At 43.3% G+C, this 26935-nt stretch overlaps 2 protein-coding genes across 7 annotated transcripts in view; one reads left to right on the forward strand and one right to left on the reverse strand.

The window, feature by feature from the left end:
* fancl (FA complementation group L) overlaps positions 1 to 15288 on the forward strand; it is a 40241-nt gene extending 24953 nt beyond the window's left edge. For both annotated transcript variants that reach the window (XM_022206813.2, XM_051959658.1), the window contains 7 exons: positions 4783 to 4933; positions 5119 to 5202; positions 7719 to 7764; positions 9816 to 9897; positions 10801 to 10917; positions 14666 to 14737; positions 15152 to 15288. In XM_022206813.2, the coding sequence (XP_022062505.1) occupies positions 4783 to 4933; positions 5119 to 5202; positions 7719 to 7764; positions 9816 to 9897; positions 10801 to 10917; positions 14666 to 14737; positions 15152 to 15187 (588 nt within the window). In that variant the 3' untranslated portion in view covers positions 15188 to 15288. The remainder of the gene's footprint in view (positions 1 to 4782; positions 4934 to 5118; positions 5203 to 7718; positions 7765 to 9815; positions 9898 to 10800; positions 10918 to 14665; positions 14738 to 15151) is intronic.
* The window catches only part of vrk2 (VRK serine/threonine kinase 2), a 32175-nt gene continuing 18566 nt past the window's right edge, over positions 13327 to 26935 (reverse strand). Inside the window, exons 11-14 of one of the 5 annotated variants that reach the window (XM_022206809.2) lie at positions 26191 to 26363; positions 16981 to 17115; positions 16022 to 16132; positions 13327 to 15652 (exon numbers count right to left, since the gene is read on the reverse strand). In XM_022206809.2, coding sequence (XP_022062501.1) covers positions 15284 to 15652; positions 16022 to 16132; positions 16981 to 17115; positions 26191 to 26363 — 788 coding nt within the window. In that variant the 3' untranslated portion in view covers positions 13327 to 15283. Of the gene's footprint in view, positions 15653 to 15836; positions 16133 to 16980; positions 17116 to 26190; positions 26364 to 26935 lie in introns of those variants that run through there. The other 4 variants (XM_022206808.2, XM_022206810.2, XM_022206812.2 and 1 more) reach the window with 4 other exon arrangements.

The following is a 26935-nucleotide window of genomic DNA, read 5'->3' on the forward strand; positions in this document are numbered from 1 at the left end:
TTCTCGATTGGATTCAGGTCTGGACTTTGACTTGGCCATTCTAACACCTGGATATGTTTATTTGTGAACCATTCCATTGTAGATTTGGCTTTATGTTTTGGATCATTGTCCTGTTGGAAGATAAATCTCTGTCCCAGTCTCAGGTCTTTTGCAGACTCCAACAGGTTTTCTTCCAGAATGGTCCTGTATTTGGCTCCATTCATCTTCCCATCAATTTTAACCATCTTCCCTGTCCCTGCTGAAGAAAAGCAGGCCCAAACCATGAGGCTGCCACCACCATGTTTGACAGTGGGGATGGTGTGTTCAGGGTGATGAGCTGTGTTGCTTTTACGCCAAACATATCGTTTTGCATTGTGGCCAAAAAGTTCGATTTTGGTTTCATCCGACCAGAGCACCTTCTTCCACATGTTTGGTGTGTCTCCCAGGTGGCTTGTGGCAAACTTCAAATGAGACTTTTTATGGATATCTTTGAGAAATGGCTTTCTTCTTGCCACTCTTCCATAAAGGCTGATTACTGACAACTGATTGTTGTCCTATGGACAGACTCTCCCACCTCAGCTGTTGATCTCTGCAGTTCATCCAGAGTGATCATGGGCCTCTTGGCTGCATGTCTGATCAGTCTTCTCCTTGTTCGAGGTGAAAGTTTAGAGGGACGGCCGGGTCTTGGTAGATTTGCAGTGGTCTGATACTCCTTCCATTTCAATATGATTGCTTGCACAGTGCTCCTTAAGATGTTTAAAGCTTGGGAAATCTTTTTGTATCCAAATCCGGCTTTAAACTTCTCCACAACAGTATCTCGAACCTGCCTGGTGTGTTCCTTGGTCTTCATGATGCTCTCTGCACTTTAAACAGAACCCTGAGACTATCACAGAGCAGGTGCATTTATACGGAGACTTGATTACACCCAGGTGGATTCTATTTATCATCATCAGTCATTTAGGACAACATTGGATCATTCAGAGATCCTCACTGAACTTCTGGAGTGAGTTTGCTGCACTGAAAGTAAAGGGGCCGAATAATATTGCACACCCCACTTTTCAGTTTTTTATTTGTTAAAAAAGTATAAAATATCCAATAATTTCATTCCACTTCACGATTGTGTCCCAGTTGTTGTTGATTCTTGACAAAAAATTAAAATTTTATATCTTTATGTTTGAAGCCTGAAATGTGGCGAAAGGTTGAAAAGTTCAAGGGGGCCGAATACTTTCACAAGGCACTGTACATGTTTATAATTGAGCTGCTCAGTGCTGTAGTGGTTAGCACTTTTGCCTTGCAGCAAGAAGATCCCTGGTTCAAATCCCGGCCTGAGCCTGGGATCTTTCTACATGGAGTTTGCATGTTCTCCCTGTGCATGCGTGGTTTTTCTCCAGGTAGTCCGGCTTCCTCCCACAGTCCAAAAATATGCTGAGGTTAATTGGTTACTCTAAATTGTCCGTAGGTGTGAATGTGAGTGTGATTGTTTGTCTGTATATGTAGCCCTGTGACAGTCTGGCGACCTGTCCAGGGTGTCCTCTGCCTTCGCCCAAGTCAGCTGGGATAGGCTCCAGCACCCCCCGCGACCCTAATGAGGATAAAGTGGTGTATAGAGGATGGATGGATGGATGGATGTTTATAATTTAACTCATAAGAACCCACGGTAACACCAGTGTAACAAGCACTTTGAATGCCCCAGTCTCTTCCTTGTAAAGCTTTATGTCTGACCTTAACTCATTAAGTCCTTTAAGGAAAAATGGGTCTGGGTTCTTATGGGTTAAAATTTCAATTTTTTAAATGGGATACTATAGAAAAAAGTGATTTAGATGATTTAAAGTTGTTTTTTCCATTGTATGGAAGCATAAGCATAAGTAGTTCAAACACCTTCAAAAAGTGAAAATCAATAGATTCATTCCGTTTTCATAGTTTCCTGGAACTAAAAAATTGTCATTTTGGTGGCTCTTTTTTTAAATCTACATTTTTATTTATGTAAAAATGTTTTCATTAAACTAAAAGTTCATAATTAAGTTATTAATTTGTTTAATTGAGGTATGTGTCTGCTTCATTTCTATTTATCTTCATTTTTCATCTGTTTACTATGTTCACAGATTACTGCAAACTCAAAATGACATTACAGCGCTTATTTTCAACATTTTAAGTAAGACTGTTTTAATGTCTTCTAAAGTGGTCTGTTATGGGATGGCTACACTGTTAATTTAGCTAACGTTAACTCTGGTGCTAACAGCAACATGTTTTGCATTGAGGTGATACCGTCGGCTTAAAGTGCTGTGGTGATCAGAAAACTCTTTGTTGCACAATTTGCACAAAACCATGCTTTTATCCAAGCTGCCATCAGGAAGATTTTTAAAAGAAAACTTTGTGCCCAACAAGCTCAATGTGTCTTGTCTTCCTTCACTGTTCACCAAGCTTTCTTGTGCACTGACCATACAGTCTGTGGCTCTGACGGCATCAGTGTTACCAGTGTGCTAGAAATACAGGAACTGAGAGGTCTGATTGAATGTGTTATTTTTTAATGCATTATTTTTTCTGTATTTAATTAATCGAAATCGACACATTGAAGTTCCAGCCCTAGTTTGTTTATTTTTCTGACAGAGCTCATATTAATATATTCATATTATTTATTTTGCCCGACAAAAATCCATTGATACTAAATTTACTTATGTAAAAACAAGCCCAAAAAAAGCACCAAACTTTTCACTGAATCCACTGCATATTTGACACTTATGCTTGCTAAATGACTTTTTTGACGGATTATCTAAATGGACTGAAATGTCAATAAGAATCAGTTTTAACTTGACCGATTAGTGACTAACTATGATGCAACTGGAATGTGTATCAGCACTTCCAAATTGGAGACCATGGTTCTCTACGGTGAGAGAGGGGTATGCTTCCCTCGGGGGAAGGGGAAGAGTCTATTGAGGGAAGAGGTTTATCTTGTGTCTTTTGGTCTTGTTAACAAATGATAGGAAAAGGGATCATGAGCTCAACCAATATCCTTGATGGGGCTTATGCAGTGATGTAATGGTTATTTGCCACCTGAGTGGTGAAGAGGGTGCTGCACCCGAAGGAAAAGCTCTCAATTTGGTCAATGTCCCTCACCTATGGTTGTGAATTTTGGGGAAATGATTGAAAGATAAAGATTACAAATACAAGCAGCAAAAATTATTTTTCTCTCCAGGGTGGCTGGGCATACTCTTTAAGGTCAGATGAGAATTAAGAAATCTCAGAGGAGCTCAGAGCACTCCCACTGCTTCCTCCACATTGAGAGGATCTAGACGCCCTCTGATCACCTCCATGTAGAGATCTACCAGGCACAAGGCAATGGGGACATCCCAGGACTCAATGGAAGAATTATATGAGAAGTGATCAAAAAGTCCAGCGACTATGTCTGCGACTTCTTCACTTTTGGAAACTGTGCTTCCCCCACTGTGCAGTCTGAAGTTTCCATTGGCAAGAACTACAGACAAACCTCTCATGCACACACACCACAAACATCCATCCATCCATCTTCTACCGTTTACCCTGGGTGAGGTTAAGGTGGCAGCAGGCTATGCAGGTCATCCCAGCAACCTGTTTCAGCTACTCCTGGGGTTCCTGAGGTCTTCCTAGTTCAGATCTCATATGCAGTCTCTCCAACAGATTCTGGGTCTAGGGTTTCTTCCAAGTGGACATGCCCAGAAAACCACTAAAGGAAGGTTCCCAGTAGACAGCCCAGTAAGATGCCCAAACCACCTCAGGTGTCTACATTCAATGAGAAGAAGCAGTGCTCAGAGCTCAACTCTGAGCTCCTCTGGATGACCAAGCTCCTCACTTGATCTCTGAGGCTCACAGCCACCTGAGAAACTTATTTTGGCTGCTTGTATTTTGCAGTCTTAGTCTTTCAGTCATTACCCAGAGCTCATGACCATGGGTAAGTGTCTGGACAAAGAATGACCGGCAAACTGAGAACTTTGGCTTCCAGCTCAGCTCCTCTGGTGCCATGAACAGCACTGAAATTTTGTGATCACCTCTCAAATCTCCCAGCTAGCCCAGAAATAGCTGGGGATCCTCCTGGAAAGAGCTGGAAGACGTTTCTGTTGACACGGAGGACTAGGATCTCTGTGCTCCCTGTTGCCACCACAACTGTATAAGCAGCTTGGAGATGAATGTTTAACTATACATAGACAGACAAAGAACATAGATGACATACAAAGGATTGTGTTTACGCTTGCAAGTTAGTAAGAGCAGAGGGGGAAAGGAAAGAGAAGTATGTTTTCATGTCCCTAAGTTTGTAAAGCAATCATATCTAGCTTACGTGCTGTATCAGGTCAGGTACTGGTATCTGTACAGGCAAAAATGTACTTCACTGTGTTGAGTCTGTACATGTGTATACGTATATAAAGCCAAAGTATGATTCAAGATATGCAAAGAACAAGTTAGAAAGTTGTCATTTTGAACTTTGAACTGAACCAGGCAAGCTGGTTCTTCAGCTTCTAGTCTTCATGCAATGTTAAAATAATCACTCCACTTCTGTACTGACACGAACATGAGAATGTCATTAATCTTCTCATGTAACTCAGAAAGAATGTAATTCTTTTTCCTGAAATGTTGAACTATCCCTTCAGTGCACACCTTTATATTTCACTATTTCTTCAAATGACTCAATGTCAAATTCTGGACAGTAACCAACTTGCAGTCATTGAAATGACACAGTGGTTGTTTACAACATAACTATAACTGACTTTGGACACCTAACATTATTCTTGTGCTGTAACTCACCGCTGTGGCTCTTCTGGTCTGGTCTTCTAGAGTACTCTGGAGCAGATCCACAGCCAGTTCCTGCTGTGTCTGCAGTCCCTGGCAGAGTTCTGGGATGTTCTGGATGAAATTGACACCAAAACTTGGATTCTGGAGCCAGAGAAACCAAGCCGGTCCGATACTATGAGGCGAATTGCCATTGGTAAAGTTTAACACATGTATGCTAACTCAAGACAAGTGAGCCACTGCATAGTATATACATTGTACAGTGTCTCTTTGGACTTCACAGGTTAATGTTGATTATCCAGCTGAATGTCACACCTACAATGACACTCATCAGTCCATATGAGAAGAGAGTAACAAGTGTACTCCTGTCTGTGTGTATAGGAAACAACATATCCATCAAAGTGGAGGTGGATCCCAGACACCCAAAGATGCTGCCAGAGTGCTGCCTGCTGGGAGCAGAGCATGGTGGGTAGGACCCCAGAGACATGGCAACACTTCAAAGTGTGTTTTCAGGCAGTGCAAGAGCATAAGAAGTGTATCTGCACTATTACACCTCCAAAACTGACACACCGTATTATAGCATGGGAAATCCTCTCCTCATTATAATACGGTTATTGGGTAGCTGTGAGGATTGGGAGCAAATTTAAGCTACTTTTAGGGTTTTCAGGTAATAAGGCAGGTGATACTGATCAAAAGAATAAATAGCTGATCAATACAGAGTGTCTGGTCAACATTTATCTGCTTCCTCATAAAATAGGTGACTGCAATGTAGCAAACATCATAGCCTTTCTATTCTTGGACTCTCTGATGAATCCTTTCCTCTAAGATCAGCACATCAGCTGTCAAGCAGGGTCTCGTTTGGTTTTAGCGGCAGGGCTTATAGAATCTACTCTGGAGTCATAACCAGACCCCTCTCCCCCTCCATAAAAAAACAAAATAAAAATTAAATGCATTTATTTATTATAGCCTAAAAAGTAACACATGCAAATTTGTGCCTTCCACATTTCTATTAAAAAATAATGAATAAGCCTGTCTTTTTGTATTATTAACACACTGACACAGAACTGAGATTTTATTGCATTTACATCTCAAAGCACATAAGTATAGCAAACAAAACATCTGCTCTTCTTTGAGGGACACTGTTCTTTGTTGCCTACGCTTTGATGAATGCTCAGTTATTTCTTTATTTGTAGATTAACAAAAGCATTTGTAAATAAATATATCAGTTAAGTTGTACTTATTTTTCAGCAAGCAGAGGAGGTTGTTGTTGCTTTTTTTTGTTTTGTTTTGTTGTGTAGCAAGAAAAGGCTACGTACATCCCAACAAGCTGCACTAAAATCAAGGCTAGGATCTATGGAGAAGTGGAAAAACCCCTGGTTACAAAAAAGTTCACTTGCATTAACAAAGGCAGTGACACTGTTCAAGAGATTATCATGAGAAATCCAGTCTGTACAATCTGTCAGAAAGGGGAGACAAATATAGAACTTTGAAAATCAGTAATTTCACGAAGAAAATTGCCAAATCTATGTGGTAAATGTCGTCAAAACTGGAAAATCACTGCGAACGTTCCAAACATGAATGAACAAAGGCATTTCAGTGAAATGTTGTGTTTTTCTAAATTTTAATACCACGATTTTCATTCTTTCTTCATGTCAGTATTCGGTACATTCAGTGTGGGAACCAGCCGTGTAATACCATATTGGCTGACTCCTGTTTGCCAGCAAGATTGTGTAAAACTACCTGTCTAATAGAGAGAGGTGGAGCATCTCTCAAAGCAGAACACATTACATTTTGGTGAAGGTCTAGAACAGGGGACTGTCTTTAGCTTGTGTTTAAAGGAGCATATAGTCTATAAAACTTCTCAGAGAAGTGAACAAGGTTAATGTCACTAACAGCAATTCGTTTGAAAAATGATGGTCATTTCCTGATTACTTGTTTCTAGGGCTGACCCGAATAGCAGTTTCTGGGCTCTGGATATTCGGCCCCTATTAATGATGAATGTTCGGTCCGGTCTGCTCCGTAATGTCCGATGGTGGGGGTGGGGATTGGGGTTGGGGGTTGGGGATTTTGGGGGGGGGGGATACCACCGTCACGACCAAATATTCGGATATTCGGGTCCAGCCCTACTTGTTTCATCACAAATTGACTGTACAGAGCCTGTATCACTGCAGTCATGTATGTATCCTGCGTGCTTTCACACAATACTCTGCCAGTCAAGGATCAGCCCAGGCAATAGAGTGCAATTTTTACCTGAGCCACTATTACCCAGATCAGTGAAAAGCCATCAGGATGAAAAAGGAATGGCACTTCTTCTTCTAATCTCCATGTGTCTCATCTTCTACCAGGCTGGTTGTGTTGACTGTTGTGTGTCGTCATGTCAGAGGACTTGCTTCGAGAATGGCATGTTTTCATTCGCACCACTCTGACACTGGAGCCAGTCAGCGAGCTTGGGCTTCAGCTTTCTATTTAAGTCCCCATCAATTGTCGGCCATTGTTTCTGTAAACCCAAGGTCACGCAAGTCCTAGCCTGTTGCCTAGCAATGCAACTCAAAAGATATTAAACACATGCACACTTCAGCCACCAAGACGGGAGGCAGGCGGCGACCCTCAAATACAGGGGGTCGCACAGAAATATTGCTTTTTGCATGTAGGAATAACAAATAGTGAAAGTGATGAGTGCTGCACGGAGACAAAGCTTCCCTGTGGAACAGAGGAAGCAATGATGGTTCATATCTGACAGCGGTGACGCCGCCGTCTGTGGTGAACTAGGCTGTTGTCAAATAGGAGACGCCGTTTGAGGGTATGCAGAATACGATTTTTTTTTTACAGACAGTGCAATTTTCCAAGGACTTATCTGCAATAAAGGCAAATCTGCAGATGCTGGAAGTGTGTGAAAACCGACATCAGCTCAAAATTAAGGCTGTTTTTATTATTATTAGAATTTACATCCAGTGCCTAATAATTTGTTTTGTTGTTTGCAGTCGTGACTCCGCTGAGGAATAAGCTGAATGCCAACATGCACTTGTGGTAAGATTCTCTGTTTCAGTGTGGGGTTTGGACTGGATAATTATTTTTTTTTAAAGCAGATTAATATCTTCATTTTATGATCGCCATCTACTGTCTTCCAGTTTAATTTTTTTTTTTAGAAAAACATTGTCACAGTGCAGTTCAAACTCTGTAATTGAGGGTTATGATTTACACTTGTTAAGAATTTGGTGGATTTCATGCATGATATGCCAGTTTGATTATTTTGTGATTTGAGTTTATTGTCAGCAAATCAAATGAATAAACTAAACCAGCAATGTGTTACTCCATCTACTCAATCCTGAATTTCCCACCCAGTCTGTGGCCATGTGAGAATGTACACATTTAAAGCTGCACTTGCCAAGACCACGTGAGTCACTTTTTGTGACAAAACCACAGAAAATTATCATCTGACTTATCACTTTCTGTTAAGTGCTTTAGTGTCTTTCTAGTTGTTGTTTTGGTTCACGGGCCCACAAAGTTAGCATTTTGATTCATTCTCGTCAGTTTTGTTTCATGCGGCAGCAAGCAGCTGTTTTTAGCTAGAAAAGCATAGATGACCCACTGCACACTACCTGCCCAGCTCCAAACAGCAGACAGACCAAAGCAGTGAACAGCTGGTGAACATAGTAAAGCATTTAGAAGCTAGAGTCACAGTCAGAATTTCCAGAGTCACCACTGACTCCAGCTTGGGTTGACAGTTCATGAAAACAGATGCAAAGAATTAATTTTTAAAAAGCTGTGTGCTTATTAGACATCTGTTTGACTAATAAAAATACGAAAGGACAATAGTGTGATGCATTTCCAACCAGGGAAGCTTTTATTTTATATGCAAATCAATATCGACGCCCTAAGAAATAAACTCAGTTATTATTCTAATTAATTATTTCACAAATATTGAAAACGCCATGAATCAACTTGTATAATGTTTTTCCAATTACCCACAGGTGGAAAAAAATAGTGACTTCACATAATATGGATATTTTAATACTTTAATTTTTAATTTATCTCCAACCTTGTCTCCTATCTGCTCTGTTCAAACACTGCCGGCAGTGCAGAATCCAGTTTATATTTGACTAATTTTAGGTTTTTAATTTAAAAAAAAAAAATTCTAATTGTTTTTGAAGGAAAATTTCGATTTTAATCTTAGATTTGGTTCATTTTCCAGACATAAAGGCATGTAACAAGTGAGAATTCTTTCTATTTTTTACCATTCATGGCTGATGAATGGTTTAATTTGGTGTTTTTTAAGATGACATGTCTTGCATGTCTCCCATTATCTATGTTGGACACTAATTTTTTCACATAGGTTACTAAAATAAGAACAAATAGCATCATTCAGTATATTGCAGAGTAGCTGAGTAGGACCTGCATTAAAGGCGACAAACACGGCTGAAGTTGCAGCTAACGTGGTAATCACCATATACACTCTATTGAGGCAGTAACTTGGGACACTTTATGTTGCTTGAGAATGACCTGGTTTTTAAGTTTTCTTGAGTAAATCATTGCGCATCTTTCATTTCCAAAATGCAAACAAATAGCTTAAAAAGCGAGGCTCAGTGGAGCTAGCTGTATTCATGATCACATTATATTGCTTTTTTTCACGTGTTTTCATACAAAATCACAGGACAAGTTCCATTCAGCATCTTTTTCTCCGACTTCAAGCCACTTAATATGGAACACACAAATTCATGCTGGTTTTGTTTTATTCATACTTATAGGTTTCTTTTTATCTTTACATCCAATAGCATCGTCAGTGTCTAACCCTGCATACTATTTCAACTATTCTATGGGCAGGGAACCAGCTGATTATCACTCTGTGGGGGAAAAAAAAAACATAATTACTTTTCATTTTGAACCGAAGTACAGATTTTTAATTTCACCACAGGTTTTAACATTTGCCTCCCTGCATGAAGCATCTCAGGAAATTCTCCCTCCACTTCCTTTTTATGTACCAATGGTGAAAGTCTCCTAATCATCCCTCAGTGTCTTTGCAGGCTCATTTGCATGTGGTTAATTAGTGTGTGAAGGAGCTGTCTGTGGTCTGCTGGCAGGAACCCGGACTCCAGCGTCTTGCACAACCTCCGGGATGTTTTGGAGATCGAATTCCCGTCACCTGCCACCCACGAAAAATCTGTATGTCACACAGTTGCCCCCTTTCCATTTCAAACATGTCCATTCCCATCACGATTACCTCTAGGAGCTGTGCGAGTGTGTTTACATCTATGCATTCATCTTGCTGTTTGTGTGTCTGTTTGAGCTTCAAGTTATAAGGGGGCGGACGTACACTGCTGCCTATTTTTCTGTCTATTTCCATATTTTTCTTTCTCTGTGTTTTGTTTTTTCTAAGAGGTGGGCACAAATTCCCCTTTAATTGGGTTGTTTACAAATAAGATCATTAGAATAACAAAGATGGCAGAATTCTCTGCACTATCAAACGGCTTTAATCACGCAAAACCATTTATCTCTTTCTTTTTTTAAACACTCTTTCTTTCCCCTCCCCTCCCTGTGGATGGGTTGAAAGGGCGTTGTGTTTATCCGCTGTCGCCGCGGTGATTAATGCCTCAGCTTCATTAACATTCAGAGGAGTGCAAAAAAGTTGAGTTGACCAGATGTTGATTTTTTTATTTTTTCTGCCTGCCATCCTCTCTCTTAATGGATAGCTCCAGAAAAAAATCAGGAGCTTCTCATTACGCCAAAATGCAAACGAGAGCAGAGAGGAAGTGTGTGTTGAAGGTGTGATGGTGGGACGAAAGAGACTCAGGAAACTCCCGCTGCTACAGGGTTATGTCTGGTGCTGGAGCTTTTACAAGAGGCTGGTTTAGCGCGAAGTGGTTACTGAAGCTTTGCCTAAATTTTCAGCATCTGCGAACACAATATGTGTGAAAAAAAGAATGCAAGAAGCACACTGAATATCTGCAGTCATGATTTTTTTTTACCTGTGTGTGTGTGTGTGTGTGTGTGTGTGTGTGTGTGTGTGTGTGTGTGTGTGTGTGTGTGTGTGTGTGTGTGTGTGTGTGTGTGTGTGTGTGTGTGTAGGATTTCAATGTTGAGTGTGGCATCTGCTACTCTTATCGTCTTGAAGCTGCTATCCCTGATCAGGTGTGTAATGACCCTCACTGTGGCCAGCCCTTCCACCAGGCCTGTCTCTATGAGGTACGGAGAGACACACACACACACAGCCCCCACAGAGTTTCACTTCTACGTCAGCAGGCTTCCCTCCACTTCAGACACACTTCAGTGCTGAATAATGAAATGTGAAGAGAAGAATAGATGGATGCTCTCAGATCAGTTTTGCATAATACATGTGCATTATTGAGAAAATTGTCAACATGGCTTTTTCAAACCTTACCTGTCCATCAGTATTAACTCGCGTCACAATTCGATATCTCACTGCTGTACTGGGTCAGCACTGGACTTTTAGTTAAATCTGGTTCTTAACTATCTGAAGAGGATTTGATGTGATACGAAGGTTCCAAACTGTACTGGTGTATGCTAAGCAAACTCCACATTTAGTTAATTTCAAAAGAAAGCTTCAGCAATTTGTCCTTCATTGAATTTTTATGAGAAAGCAGCTCATTACACCAAGAGTCTGTAATTCAAACTTATCGTAGTTATAATGGAAGTGGACGCACCACTATAGTCCATACAAAGTAGTTTTTAAAGCTACAAGTGGTTACTAAACATCTACTACCTGCATCGTCTCCTTATGAAAGGGAAACTCCACTGATTTTACAGTCAAGGCATGTTTCCAGGTGTTGGTTAGCACTATCATGGCAGGTTATATTTAGTAAGCGAATCCATCAGGAATTAAAATTGCACATATCAACAATGCCAGAGGTCAAAAGTTTCATTTCTTATGTCTGTAAGGTATTTCTGCTAGTACTGACAAATCATTAAATGACACCTGAATTTTTGACCTAACCATTGCTAGTCGAATTAGTTTGCCCAGAAGTGAAGCAAAACTTGAATCTTGCACTGGTGGGATCATTTGCACAACTACTGTGTTGCTGTGTTGCTGGACCATGATGTAGAACGGCATTTTTATTATTTTGTACATTTTCGGGCTGCACAGTGCCTCACTGTCGCCTTGCAGCAAGAAGATCCCTGGTTCGCGTCCTGATCTTTCTGCATAGAATTTGCATGTGCTCCCTGTGCATCCATGGGTTTTCTCCAGGTTCTCTAGCTTCCTCCCACAGTCCAAAAATATGCTGAGGTTAATTGGTAATTCTAAATTGTCTATAAGTGTGAATGTGAGTGTGACTGTTTGTCTCTATGTGTAGTCCTGTGATAGACTGGTGACCTGTCCAGGCGTCCCCTGCCTTCACCCTAAGTCAGTTGGGATAGACTGCAGCCCTACCGCGACCATAATGAGGATTAAGTGGTGCATAGACAATAGGTTGATGTACATTTTGATGTGTCACACTAGAAGAAAGTTAATGGAAACAGCAAAATCTGAAAATGCTTCACCAGTTTTGCAAAATATTTTTACACTCACTATTTTGGAAAACAGTTATTGATGGAACACTTGTCAAATAAGTTCCCATGTAGCAAGCTTTCAACTTGCATGATAGATCAACTACTCCTTTTGTTGTCTTTGTTTCCAGACAGGCTGAAACGTGCCAAACACCAACTTACATGAAAGAAGAGTTGTTGGTTTGTTTTTTTTTTGTTTTTTTTTACATAATTACATTTACATTCTTCTTTTGATTGTATTTAGTCACTACTGCACACACTCTAATTGCAAATGACTTCACCACTGCAAGATTCAGGCTTCACTTTTGTTCAGCCGGAGGAAGTGATGAATGCTGATCAACAATCTTTATGTACACTAGTCCAGTTGGAGGTTTACAGAGGGTGGACAGGGTGAAGCCGCCACACTGCGTTGAGGTTAGAGTTCCGAGTAACTGACCTGCACTGAGTGTCACCAGGTGGGAAATCTACACCACCATTAGCACCACATCAGGTCTATCAGCCAGCCGCTGGGAGAGTGTTGCTTAGGTGGAGATGTTAGGAGAAACAGGGTTATGGCCATTTTTTGACCACCAAGTCCATGTCACAATGGCAACCACTGGTCCATGCCAGCTGTAGCCTCCACTTGGGGAGGTCTGCAGACACAGATGGGGGCAACTAGGCAGTCGGCACAGCAGCCATGGAGCACAAAGGACAAAGGTTCTCCATTGCTAAGGGACATGATTGGCTGTCATGAGCCAGGGAGGGAACACACATGAAATCTGCTCATGAAACTCAACTTTGTATTTTCTGTTGTGTTTTCACGAAGTTTGGATAGAATACATTTAGGTGAAATAATCAAACTTTCTCCAAAACAACTGTCTTATTGCTAATGATTAATTGTCCATTGCTGGTACATAGCTATCATTCTATGGTCCAGACCTGTGCTTTAGTTTGGAGAATAGTTAAGGTGCTATGAAATGCGAGTCGACAGGCACAATGTAAATGGTAAAATCTGCACAACAATTACTTGCACTGCTGGCATTTTTTTTTTTTTTGCACTTTTACATTTATTCCACAAGCCACTTTTTGCTGATGTCATTTACTTAAATGTAAGGCAAGGCAAGGCAAATTTATTTATATAGCACATTTCAACAACGAGGCAATTCAGAGTGCTTTACAAAGACATTAAGAACAGAGGATGATGATTATTAAAAGAAAAACAAAAGAAAACATTTATGAAATCATTTTAAAAAAAATGGATTTTGTGTAGTAATACTCTATTTATTCATTTTTTATCCTTCACTCTGTATATATTATTGTTATTATAATTATTATCTTTACTGTGCACTGTTGCTGTAACATGGGAAATTTCCCCTTACGGGGGGAGTAATAAAGGATTATCTTATCTTAAATTTTAGTAACACAAAATGTTAGTATAATTTAAAAGTTCAGATTTACCGCAAACTACCTCACATGCCTCATAACTACAAAATGTCAGTAACTGACAAAATGACTTTGGTGAGGTGAGCAGAAGAGAAAATTCCACTCCATTAAATTCATCAGATTTACTAGATTAACTCTTGAACAAATATTTCTTTGTATATTCATATCCCTCCTGAAAGTGTCATGTTGGGGCTTAAATAAATATCGATTCACGCATTATTCTTAACCAGCTGGCATGTTAGTCCGGATTTAATGGTGTCCTGGTTGAAAGCAATCTAGTTTTCAGTCAGAGAACTTGATACAGTTTTAATTGGTTTGTGCAAAACATTTGTTTGACATAAAAATATTGTTTTTACAAATGCATTACACTGTTTTCATTCAGATAATCATAGTACAAAGCTTTATCATGTCACTTTCACAGAGTCCAATGTTTGAAACCTATATAAATAAGCATCATACTTGACCTCAACTAAAATGTAAGTGTTGAAAGTTCCATTTAGGAACCAACGGCTTTTTAATCAGAGGTGCTGGAACTGTTTGCTGCTCAGGATAAGACAGTCTCGGATCTCTTGGCCATTAATGTTTTAGTGTTGTAACAGCTGGGCTGCTCAGATAAGTGACAGTGGAGTGTGATCCCTGGCTGAGTTGGAGCACAGACGCACTACTTTCTGCTCACCACTCAGGTAAAGAGAGGGATTGTTGAGGTGGACTGCTGCTGCTTCATGACACACAGCAAATGAGCTCCATCTGCCTGAGCATGTTTGTATTCTCTGTGTTCAGTGAGATTCTGAACACTCAGATCTTTCTTTAAAGAAGAAAAAAGTGGCAGGAGACATTATAAAGTTCTACTTAAAAGCCCTCAAAATGCTTCAAGGTATTGGATAATCTTGAATATGCCTTTACAGTGTGCTGCAAAAAGTGTACATTGAAACAAATGTTTTAATCTGTGACACATCAGATCCAAGGTAATGATTTGATCAAGTAGTTTCTTTCTTTTTCCCTTCAGTGGCTGCGGGCACTCCCCACCAGCAGACAGAGCTTCAGCATTGTTTTTGGAGAGTGTCCTTACTGCAGCAAGGTATGTCTGCACCTCACAGTGTGACTGACAGCTGCCGTCACAGAGCTTCAGAAAGGCCTTCCCTCACACTCAATAGATATTCAGCATACTTAATTAGCACAGCTCTATACATCACGTAGCCTTCTCTCCACTGAAAGGCCGCTGAGTGCGGTCGTTACAATATGCTGCATTCAGACACTTTCCCCGACGCTACTCCTCATCTGACAAAGGAGTAAGTATGTGACACTGGATGTGTGTGAATACAGCACATCATCGATTCAGAGTCAAAGACAGTTTTATTTGTGCATGTGATTTTGAGTGAAAAATGAGAGCCCACTTCAATATTTTTTTTTAAAAAGCAATCCTTCAAACCCCATTTAACTTTACAGAACATTTAATAGGCAGAATAAACTGAGGCTTCTCTTTCTATTTCAGCCTATTACAGTGAAAATGGCAGCCCAGAAGTCCTGAGAAGAGGCTTTGTGTCCCCAGCAGCTCCATCTCCATTTTTGGAAGCAGCTTAGAAAGAAGCCGTTTAAACTGGCAGATCCCTTACCTGCTCAGAAGTCATTTTTTCTGTTCAAATGGGTTTAAATGTACTTTGGCAAACTCTAAAACGGCAACCACCAAAAGGAAAGCACCCAAAACGATAAACCAGGACATCAGTCCTTGTCTCTGTGTGGAACCAGCGTCCTGTCCTGTACTGTCTCTGTGCTTATACCAGCGCTGGCTGTACCTCTGCTGTTGATGGCTGTAGCCTTCCCTGTCATGGAGTGGCCTTTCATCCCATCTTTCTGTGTACTCCATGTTTGTTTGGCTCTTAATGTCACAGTTTGCCCATTCAGGTTTTCTCCTTTGCAAATCGACTCGTTCCCATCTCCCAGAGGTCACAGTCCAGTCGTCCGTTTTCCTCCCGGTCCATGTGGATTTAGTTTTCTGTTAAAGAGGGTAATTCAAGTGTATGCTCTTTTACAATGTGCACTGTATGAGATGAAAGGCTTAAAGTGGCAACTGCAGACTTTTGTATCTCTTTGCAACCTTTTTGAAACCTGGAGTCACAATGGGACGTACTAAGGTTTTAGGGCACATTCATGAAGATTAACTGTCAATAAAATACTGGTTTTGGAGCTATTAGTGTAATGTTTATTTACATAAAACAAACTAAGGTTTAACATGGCAAAATAAACACAGTCAAACAAAAGGAGTCTGGCTGCTAGCTTCTTGCCATCACACCTGTTTGGGTTGACCACTGGGGCTTTTTGGAGGTCCTCTCAGATAGCATGCAAGAATGGGTTTGGGTCTGACCTCCTCCTCTTCATCCTCCTCTTCATCCTCCTCACTGTCGTCCTCCTTGTAAGAGTGAACAGGTGCAACCCGCGGCCTCTGTGATCTTCTGACAGTCGGCAAAACTTCTTCCTTTCATCAGCAAACAAATAATAGAAGTGTTTTACTGATTCATAAGAGTTTGACTGGATTATTAAGTATATTTATATGATAACCCATGTGAAGTTGACTTTGGCTTTCAAATTTCATATCAGTGTGTTTGTATAGTATATTCCTCTGCCCATAATGCATGTAATGAAAGTACAACAATTAATCTAAGCCAGAAGGCAAAAGAGCACCACCAGGTTGTGTCGGCATCATGTCCAGAACGACTCACGCACTGGAAAACAACGTTATAGATTAAAGTTTAGAATTACGCTAAAGTCAGTAAAATCTGTCCCTTAAACTCTGACTGGTTACACAGTAGAGCAAGCATTGTAATACATCAAAAATGCAAGTAGTAACATCGATACTATACTATAAAGGTCCATCGCTCTTTTTCTCGGATTGGCAACACCTGTGTGCACTTGAAAAATGTTGCTCCATTAAAAAAAAAAAAAAACTTGATAAATGATTTTGGATTTACAGAATTATAACCAAAAAAAAAACATTGTCATTCTCCATGTCTCTCTACATGGTTGTGCTGTTACTATAGAGGTGCGGGACTTAGACTGCAGTGAAAAATGAGTCCACTGTAAACCCTCAGAAACTGTTACAGATGTCATCATGAAAACAAAGTCCGTACAGATGAAAAAGAGCTGCTACACAAAAAGATGCCGTGTTGTCCTCAGTCTACCATGAGGTTACACAAGCAGCAGTACAAGAACAAGCACTTACTGTTGAAGTTCAGCTGTTGTCCTAAAACATCATAAATAAATAACGACAAAGTGTTATTATTACATAACGTATGGATGTATAACGTGGTGAGAACATTTCCTTACCTGTTGTGACTGAGGTTTAGGGAGGGGTGGTCCTCTTATGTGGCAAGCTGGCACTGGTTTGGACTTCATTCCTTCATCTTCCACCTCTGCAGGTGAAGGCTTGGTTTTGCTGGGCCCTCTGGCTCGTCCCGCTTTCTGTTGGCAGATTAATCGTTACTTTTTGCCTTTGTCGATTCATGTTGTACCGCAGTCTAAACTTCCATGTCCTCTAAACTTAAGCGCTCCTTTGGCAGTTGTGTTCTACTGTTGTATGTGGTGCTGCCATGTTCCAATGTCTGTTGAGCTGTCACTTTAAAATCTCTTCTAAAACCTGTGAACTTTCATATAAATGCCTTTTATATCCGTCTTTAACCAGTCTTCTGTAAGTAAAACTTTGCCTCACTCCAAAACTATAATCATACATAAGATAATAATAAATTTATACAACACTAGTGGCAAATGATTGGGCGAAGATGCCCATTCAGTGTCCTTTATCTCGGCTGACATTTACTCTCCTCACTAAACCGCCAGTAAATGGCCACTTCTGTTTAACTAGGGATCAAACTGGCCAGCACTTTAGCATGGAAATTAAATGACACAAGGAGAGGAGAGGAAATCAGGAGCATAATTGGAGACACCCTGTGCTGTGTAAAGTGTGTGTCATCAACTCCTTCAAATAGGACCATTGAGAGGGCGCTCACTGGGCCCCTGAGGGTCAAGAAGTGATTCTGGTGAATTGGAGGAGAATCATGGTCCTCCTCCTGCTTTAGACCTGGCCACCTCTGGTCGACATGCTCATTGTAGGGGATGGGGGGTGTCGCTGGCAGGTTAACTTTCCCTTTCGCTGCTGTCACGTTTCTGCACTCTAGGGTTAAGAGACTCAGCAGGTTGAACAGGAATCTTTGTGGCCAAGGCTGAAGTTGCCCAGTGTTGACTGAATGGTAAAATTTTTGATAAGAAGTAACCCTCAAAGATGGCATCTGCCTTTATGCAGTAAATGTACCTCCCTAAATCAACGGTTTAAACTGCACACAAGTGTTTAAACATCCTGTAGAAGTAGCACACAGAGACACCTACACATGAAGCACAATAGAATATTCTAGTTTACTATTTGTACAGCACACACTGCCATTTCCAAACTCAGACAGTGACCCTGTGTTCACACTGCTATAACTAATACACTGTATCAGCTACAGTCTGACACTGTTATGCTATAAAACTCTTGAAGAGCTACAGCCAGAAGGGTCAAATCATTACATTCAAACCACATCTGCTACTTGAATCCGTAATGTGGGCAGGGATTTGAATACACACACATATGTACATACATGATTACAGAAGCTAAACTGTGAATGCTGTTTTCTGCTCTGTTGTGTTCATTCTACAATTGATTTTGGACAAATCATTATAACTCATTTGCAGAACCGTAATGTATCCAACATTAAGAACACTAACAATACAGGGTAGTCCATTACAAGAAGCTGTCTCTTTCTAGGATTTCATGAACTGCTTAAGTACACAGAGTAGGACACCCAGCCAACACACTGTAGTTTTATTGTTTTCCATAGTCTGAGAGATTGGGGAAAAGGTCTCTACAGTGCTAGAAAGAAAATAAGGTGTACTGGCCTGGGTATAAGAGAGGGTTTTCTTATATGTGATTGTACTAGAGGCTCTTAATCTGAAGGGACATTCCTCTACTGCAACAGGAAGTAACGGCAGTACCGCAAGAAGCCGTCCTGGAGAGGGTGATAGCGTAGCCGCAGCTAAAAAAACCCTTTCCTTACTTGTTCTGTTTTGTGTTGTAACCTGTTAGATAATACTGGGATCTGTCTGTTTCCAGCTCTGTTGGATGTGTGTGTTTTGTCCTGACATTCGCTGTTAAGTCGATGAAACGTGAGTATCATTTCATATTGTCATTGTTCACCTGTAGCATGTAGCCCTCGTTGAAGCGTCTGACATGTGTGCTAGTACTGATGCGTTTATTCTGGGCCCTGTTTGGCCAGCAGAGGGCAGTATTGGTCAGAGTAATTCAGGCCAATATGGATGTGGACACATTTTGGGTGTTGTTTAATGATGAATATGCAGGAGGAAGCGGTGTATAGACTTAAGTTTATGGTTTATTTGTATGTGTATATGTTATTAGGTGAATTGATGTTTTAATTGTTATTTTTCATTATTTCAGAACTGTATACACCCGTGTGTCAGATTAAAACGTCACCATCTTGAAGATGCTGGTCTCCTCCTTTCGTGTCCTGACTGACACCCATCTTGGATACTGTATCAACCTAAAAGAAACAGCTAAAGATCCTTTACCTCCCTTACATTGATCCTTCGAGCCGGATACAGCATTCAAGATGCAGTCAGATGATGAGCTTCCTGCTGTTGTGAGATCCAAGCGTCAGACACGGCGACCTGCTAGGCTCCAGGATTATGAAGTGGACTACATGGGTCCTCACGGAGGCCACCGCCTGTTCTCTCCTCACCAGAGCATGCTTCCTTTCATCCCCCATATGGCCCAGCTAAGTCAAGTTATCATTACACACCTCAGCCTTCCACTGATGGATTTCCTGGGGATGCTGCTCATTATGAGACGCCTCAGCTAGCCCCTGGTTTCCTCCAGAGGAGTAATTCAGCCAGGGATATCCTACCTGGATCCTACCCTACATCACAGCAGTGGGGCTCTTACCAGCATCCCTCCTTCCGTCCAGATATCCAAGCCATCCAGGAAGAGAATGCGAAGCTCCAACATTCACAACAACTTTTCCAGTCCACCTTAGAGGAACTGCATGAGGCTCGGAAAGAAATGAAGGAGCTAATAGATGTAGCCCACTCACTGAGGGAGAACATTGAGCAGTCCTCTAACTCAGCTTCAAGTCACAGCAGCTACAGGCCCCTTGGAGCCAGTGCTGCAGCATCCCAGCCCAAGCCCACTTCCTGTCTGCCTAAGGAAGAAGTAGAGGAAGATTGGCCTGACCCACCTCCTTGGCCTGCACCTGAGGAAGACATGTCGGCAGGAATGAAGCATCTTAACCTGGGGCAACAGAATATGTCTCAGAGCCAACCTCCTCACAGCTTCCTTAATCCGGAGATGTCATCGTCTAAGTCTCGTCCTTCAGCCACTCCTCTTCAGCCATCCTCTCACCCTGCTCCTGCCTACGCCGGCTCAAGACCCCCAATACAGTCCCAAGCAGCCCCTTCCCCACCTGTCGTTGGGGTGATGCACAGCTCTTTCCCCCCCTAACAACCCTGTACAGGCACCTCTGTCAGAAATAGTGTATAGAGGCCCCAGACCTACAATTCCTAAGTTCATCCAGCCAGACCTCAGTGAGTTCGCCAGATTTCGCATCGCCTTGGAGAATCTGCTCCCACTGGACTCTACAGAACTCTTCAGGTACCAGATTCTTGTAGACCACTTGAAGTTGGAGGAAGCTAAGCGAATAGCTGATGCCTATCTCAACTCACCTACCCCGTACACTGACACAATGAGAGCTCTGTATGATAGATTTGGCCAGCCTCATCAGCTAGCTTTGAAGAAAATAGCTAGTGTCCTAGAAGCCCCTGAAATCAGACGCAGTGACTCGGCAGCCTTCCAAAGGTTCTCACTCCAGATCTAATCCTTAGTGGGTTTGCTCAAGACCTTAGGTCCAGAGGGGGAAGTTGAGCTGAATTGTGGTTCCCATGTGACTCGTCTTCTAACCAAGCTTCCAGCGGAACAGCGGGCTGACTTCCGTCGGCACCGGTTCAAACAGCCTGGCACCTCACACACCCTGCAGGAGTTGTCAGAATGGCTCAGCTATGAGTCCTATTGCCTAAGCTTTGACAGCCCAGTCAGCACAAGGACCAGTAAGGACAGACATCCCCCTAGGGCTGAGGCTCGCCTGGGGAAATCGACGGTGACTGTCCTACATGGCCTTGGAGAACCGTCCAGAGAAGTCTCTGTCTCCAAGGTAAGTTCTGAGAAGAAGAAACCCACAGGGAAAGCCTACTGTGCCTATTGCCAGAGTGGTGAACATTACCTTAGTCTGTGCAGTGAAGTAGCCAGACTTTCTAAAGAGCAGCTGAAGGAGTGGATTCAGGTGAACAAGCGGTGCTGGTGTTGTGCACGTAACAATCAAGCAGCCCAGTGCACCTTGAAGAAGCCCTGCAATATCTGCCAGGGGAAACATCTCTTAGCCCTGCATGAGATAAATCAGAGACCTGAGAGGAACCAGGAGACTGGAGTGAAGGAAGAGAGCTGCCTGACAAGCTCTGCTTCTGACTCCCTCTACCTCGATCGGCCTGGAGCCAATAATCGTGTCATGTTGAAGATCTTTCCAGTGCTTCTACGTCACAAAGGCCATAGTCTCAGTACCTTTGCCCTGTTGGATGACGGATCAGAATGGTCCATGCTATTACCAGCTGCAGCTGAGTCCCAAGGAATAAAGGGCGCCCCTGAACACCTGCCTCTTCAGACGGTCAGACAGGATATCCAGGTGCTACATGGGCATAAGATATCGTTCCATGTGTCTCCCGCTGCTAACCCTGAGGTCAGTTATAAGATCAACGGTGCCTTCATGGCTAGTCGCCTCAGTTTAGCCCTGCATTCGTACCCTGTAGAGCAACTTCAGAAGAAGTACAAACACCTCCGTGGCCTTCTTATACCAGCTTTGAAGAATGCAGAACCATCTCTCCTCCTTGGCTCCGATCAGGCACATCTTATAACCCCTATACAACCAGTCAGACTTGGACCACCTGGTGGCCCTGCAGCAGTCCACACCCGGCTGGGATGGACCCTCCAAGGTCCTATCAGTTTCATGGGGCGGCCAGTAGATCCGGTGCAGTGTCTCTTCACCTCCCTTCCACCACAGATGGATGAGCTGTACCGTCATGTACAGCGGTTATGGCAGATGGACACCATACCTCACCGACCAGTAAAAGAAGTGACTCGGTCAAAACAGGACAAACAGGCAGTTGCACTGCTGGACACCAAGACTGTCCGCACTGACGTTGACGGGGTGGGCAGGTATGCTACACTGCTGCTACGTCATGCAGATATGCCCCCCTTGCAGGCACCGAAGGAGTCAGTAATGGCTCTTCTGCGAAGCACTGAGTGACGGCTCCTGAAGGATCCTGAGCGAGCAGAGATCTACAGAGTAGAGATGCAGAAGCTCACTGCAGCAGGTGCTGTCCAGGAGGTTACTAGGGATAAAACCCCGGAAGAGTGTTGGTACATTCCCCACCACCTTGTCGCTCACAATGGCAAGAATCGGCTCGTATTTAACTGCTCCCACCAATACCTGGGACAAACTCTGAACCAGCACTTATCACCTGGCCCCACCCTTGGAGCTTCCTTGGTCGGCATCCTACTGAGGTTCCGGGAGCACTCCATCGCAGTGAGTGGGGACATCAAGGGGATGTTCCACCAAGTCCGCCTCCTGCCTGAAGACCGCCCTCTGTTGAGGTTCCTGTGGCGTGACCTGAAAGTGGATGAGCCCCCGAGAGTGTTTGAGTGGCAGGTGCTGCCTTTCGGCATAACCTGTAGCCCCTGTTGCGCTACATATGCACTGCAGCGCCATGTGGTGGGACACTGCCAGCCTGATGACCCGATAAGATTCTCAGTAGAACACTGCTTCTATGTTGATAGCTGCCTACAGAGCTTACGTACACCAGCTGAAGCTAAACAGGTAGTGGATCGTCTTAGGGAGCTTCTATCTTCAGCTGGGTTTGAGTTGCGACAGTGGGCCTGTAATGAGCCAAGTGTCCTGGACCATCTGCCCCAAGAGGCCCGATCTCAGAGTTTAGACCTGTGGTTGGCAGAGGACAAGGTTAACCCGGAGGAATCCACTCTCGGACTCAGTTGGAACTGGGAGAGAGACGCACAGGCCAGTGTCCTACGATGCGCCGACCCTGAGGAACCTGTACAAGGTTCTAGCTTCTCAGTATGACCCCTTAGGTTACCTGTTGCCTTTCTCCACCAGAGCAAAGATCATCATCCGACACCTGTGGGACAAGCAGCGAGGGTGGGATGATCCAAACTTACCTGCAGCACTGCTTCAAGCCTGGTCCACCTGGGAAGATGAGCTCCAGTTCTTGCCTTTCCTCACCCTTCCCTGAGCCTACGTGCCCACTGACCCTGATCTTGAGGATGCCCTTCAAGAGGTGCACATCTTCGCAGATGCTTCAGAGCAGGCTTATGGAGCTGTGGCCTACCTGAGGACAAAGACAAAGTCGGGTCACATTCATCTGTCCTTCATCCTTGCTCGTTCTCAGGTTGCCCCCAAACATGTGCATTCCATACCCCGCCTGGAGCTATGTGCCGCTCTTGTAGCAGCCCAACTAGCCAGTCTTCTTCAAAAGGAACTGACCTTGGAAGTGGCTCACACCGTCCTGTGGTCCGATTCTACTACAGTGCTTTCCTGGCTCCATTCCCAGTCCTGCCGTTTCAAAGCGTTTGTCGGGGCGAGAGTGTCCGAGATACAGGAACTGACAGAGAACTGCACCTGGCGCTATGTGGATTCACACCAAAATCCTGCGGATGACCTGATGAGAGAGAAAACTTTGGAAGAGCTCAAAGATCCCAATAGGTGGTCCCAGGGCTCTTCTTTCCTGCTGCAGAGCGCAGACAGCTGGCCACAAAGACCCAATGCTGAGCCCCCAGAGGATCACACAGAGCTCCGGAAGACCACCTTCTGTGGAGCTACAGTCACCTCACCGGCAGTCTGTGACCCCGGTGATGAAAGGTACAGCTCCTGGCAGGAACTCTTCGATGACACGGTCAGAGACCTCCAGGGAGTGACCTCCTCTAATAAGTCACCCACTGCTGACGAGTACAAACAAGCCGAAGTCAAAGTCCTGCAGCAAGCTCAGAAGCAGTCATTTCTGGGCGACTACAACCTCCTTGCTGCTGGGAAAACAGTACCACCCTCCAGTCGGCTACTCACATTATCTCCCGCCGCCGACCAGACCTCTGGTCTAATCAGGGTAGGTGGATGGCTCAGATGGTTAAAGGACCTAGACATGTCCCTGCATCCAGTCGTCCTTGATGCCGCGCATCCAGTGACCCGTCTGCTCATCCAGAAATATGACAGTGATTTGCATCATCCTGGGCCTGAGCGTGTGTTTTCCGAGTTGATACAGTCATTCTGGATCATCAGAGGATGGGAGGCAGTTGGTAAGCATCAACGAGCCTGCGCTGAGTGTCACCGTTGGAGGGGTCAGCCTTCTATTCCCAAGATGGCTGATCTTCCCTACGCCTCAGATTACATAAACCAGCTTTCTACTCCACCGGCGTGGATTGTTTTGGGCCTATGATGGTGAAAGTAGGCAGACATCAGGAGAAACGTTGGGGAGTAATCTTTAAGTGCTTAACGACAAGAGCGATGCATCTGGATCTTCTCCAGAATATGAATGCTGATGCATACCTGATGGCGCTGAGGCGTTTCATTGCCAGGTGAGGGACTCCGGCAGAACTGTGGTCCGACCAAGGGACTAATTTCAAGGGAGCCTAACGGGAACTCAGGGAAGCCTTCGAGAGCATGGCTCCAGCATTGCAGCAACAGCTTGCCCATCAGAAGATCAAGTTTCACTTTAACCCCCCTGCTGCTCCCCATTTTGGTGGAGTATGGGAGCGAGAGATTCGCTCAGTTAAGTCAGCACTCTACACGTGTTGGCTCGCAACCAGTTCCTGAAGAGGTGCTGTTCACTGTCCTGCTGAAGGTTGAGGCCATCCTCAACTCAAAACCGTTGGGCTATGTATCAACTGATATAGCTGACATCGACCCAGTCACACCCAACAGTTTGCTCATGGGGCGGCCTGATGGCTTGCTCCCTCAGGTGGTGTACCCAGGGACTGAGATCCTGAGCCGCAGGACACGGTTATGTCAGATCCACCGATGTCAACATCAAAGGGCATATCTTCACCCGACCAATGGCCCAGCTGGTGATGTTGCCAGCTCTTCCCTCGGGGGAGGGAGATCCTCCTCCAAGTTCTGGACCCATTAAGACAGACTGAGCTTTATTTGATGCAAATGTGCCATGCATATTTGGGGGCGGCTGTACTAGAGGCTCTTAATCTGAAGGGACATTCCTCTGCTGCAACAGGAAGTAACGGCAGTACCGCAAGAAGCCGTCCTGGAGAGAGTGACAGTGTAGCCGCAGCTAAAAAACCCTTTCCTTACCTGTTCTGTTTTGTGTTGTTACCTGTTAGACAATACTGAGATCTGTCTGTTTCCAGCTCTGTTGGATGTGTGTGTTTTGTCCTGACATTCGCTGTTAAGTCGATGAAACGTGAGTATCATTTCATATTGTCATTGTTCACCTGTAGCATGTAGCCCTCGTTGAAGCGTCTGACATGTACTGATGCGTTTATTCTGGGCCCTGTTTGGCCAGCAGAGGGCAGTATTGGTCAGAGTAATTCAAGCCAATATGGATGTGGACACATTTTGGGTGTTGTTTAATGATGAATACGCAGGAGGAAGCGGTGTATAGATTTAAGTTTATGGTTTATTTGTATGTGTATATGTTATTAGGTGAATTGATGTTTTAATTGTTATTTTTCATTATTTCAGAACTGTATACACCCGTGTGTCAGATTAAAACGTCACCATCTTGAAGACGCTGGTCTCTTCCTTTCGTGGCCTGACTGACACCCATCTTGGATACTGATACCTAAAAGAATCAGCTAAAGATCCTTTACCTCCCTTACAGTGATCACTTAACAGGTGCTTGTTCAGATAGATTTGTTGAATGGAAACATTACATGTACAGTTGCAGTCTTCTCCAAAGAATGTTTCAGTCAGTCCAGTTAAACTTGCAGGAGTTTCTAAAGGCGCCAGTCAGTCAACTAGCCAGTGGCCACACCCACAGAGAACATAAACATGTCACCATAGTGCCCATGTCATCAGAAACCATGGGAAAACTTTGCCATGTTTTATTATGAATCCATTTTAAGATTGTCTCCTGAACAATTCACTACTAGCAGATTGATTTATGATCAGTTTATAGACCTGCAACCAAGTGGTATTTTATGATTGCTAAATCTATTGACTATTTTGCAGCTTAATTGATTAAACTATTAATTTTCATCCAAAAAAGCAAAGTGATAATTTAATTTAGGCTCATTTTATGTTGACAAACTGTATGTGATTGTGCAATACAGCCATAGAGGTTTAGCTTTTGAAATCATTTTAAAACGGTCTTTGTTTTGGAATTGATGTCACATAATTACTGATGTGCACCTTGTCATGCTCTCACCTTTTCCTTGGTGTGAGGATTCTTGGTGTCCGACTCCACTGCAGGTCCTTGAGGGCTGGAGAAGTCAAGGCTTCCTGTGACAACGCTGGCCAACAGGTCTTTGAGATGCTGGTAGTCGGGCTTATCTTGGTATTCCAGAGTTTTCACATAAAGGAGAAATGCAGCCACCTCGTCTGAAGACACGAGCACAAAAAACAAAATCAAATATTTGTAGAAACTACTGGATCAAGCCAGAGCCATGAAATCAATTGATAAAATATGTTGTCCGCTATCAGACTTGGGTTTGATTTTACAGAAAGACATTGTTGTCAGTAGTACTACCTGCTCTGTGTGAAATCATTTCTTTGGGACTTGAGTCATGCAGCAGCAAAGGCAGGATGAACCTGAAGGTCTCACAGTCCAGATAAGACACTGACTGGTCATGTATCTCCCGCACAGAGTAGATTAGGCATGCGTACAGCCATGGATATGTGTATGTGTGGAAGTGTCATACAGTCAGTGTCAATGCATCACACACTGGTCAGACGACGTGTATGACACATACCGGAGTAGAACTTGTATCGCTCTCACACACACACACACACACACACACACACACTTGGTTGATGCATACCCTGGCTCTTATCTGTGGCGGGCAGCCGGGCTTTGTCAGCACAGGAGCACCCGGTCCCAACCATACATCACACACTAAGCCATCACACAGGTGTGACCTCTCCTTATAAAGAGGAAAGATAAAACACGACAA

The sequence above is a fragment of the Acanthochromis polyacanthus genome, chromosome 15 (genome assembly GCF_021347895.1).
Source record: "Acanthochromis polyacanthus isolate Apoly-LR-REF ecotype Palm Island chromosome 15, KAUST_Apoly_ChrSc, whole genome shotgun sequence".
NCBI lineage: Eukaryota > Metazoa > Chordata > Actinopteri > Pomacentridae > Acanthochromis > Acanthochromis polyacanthus.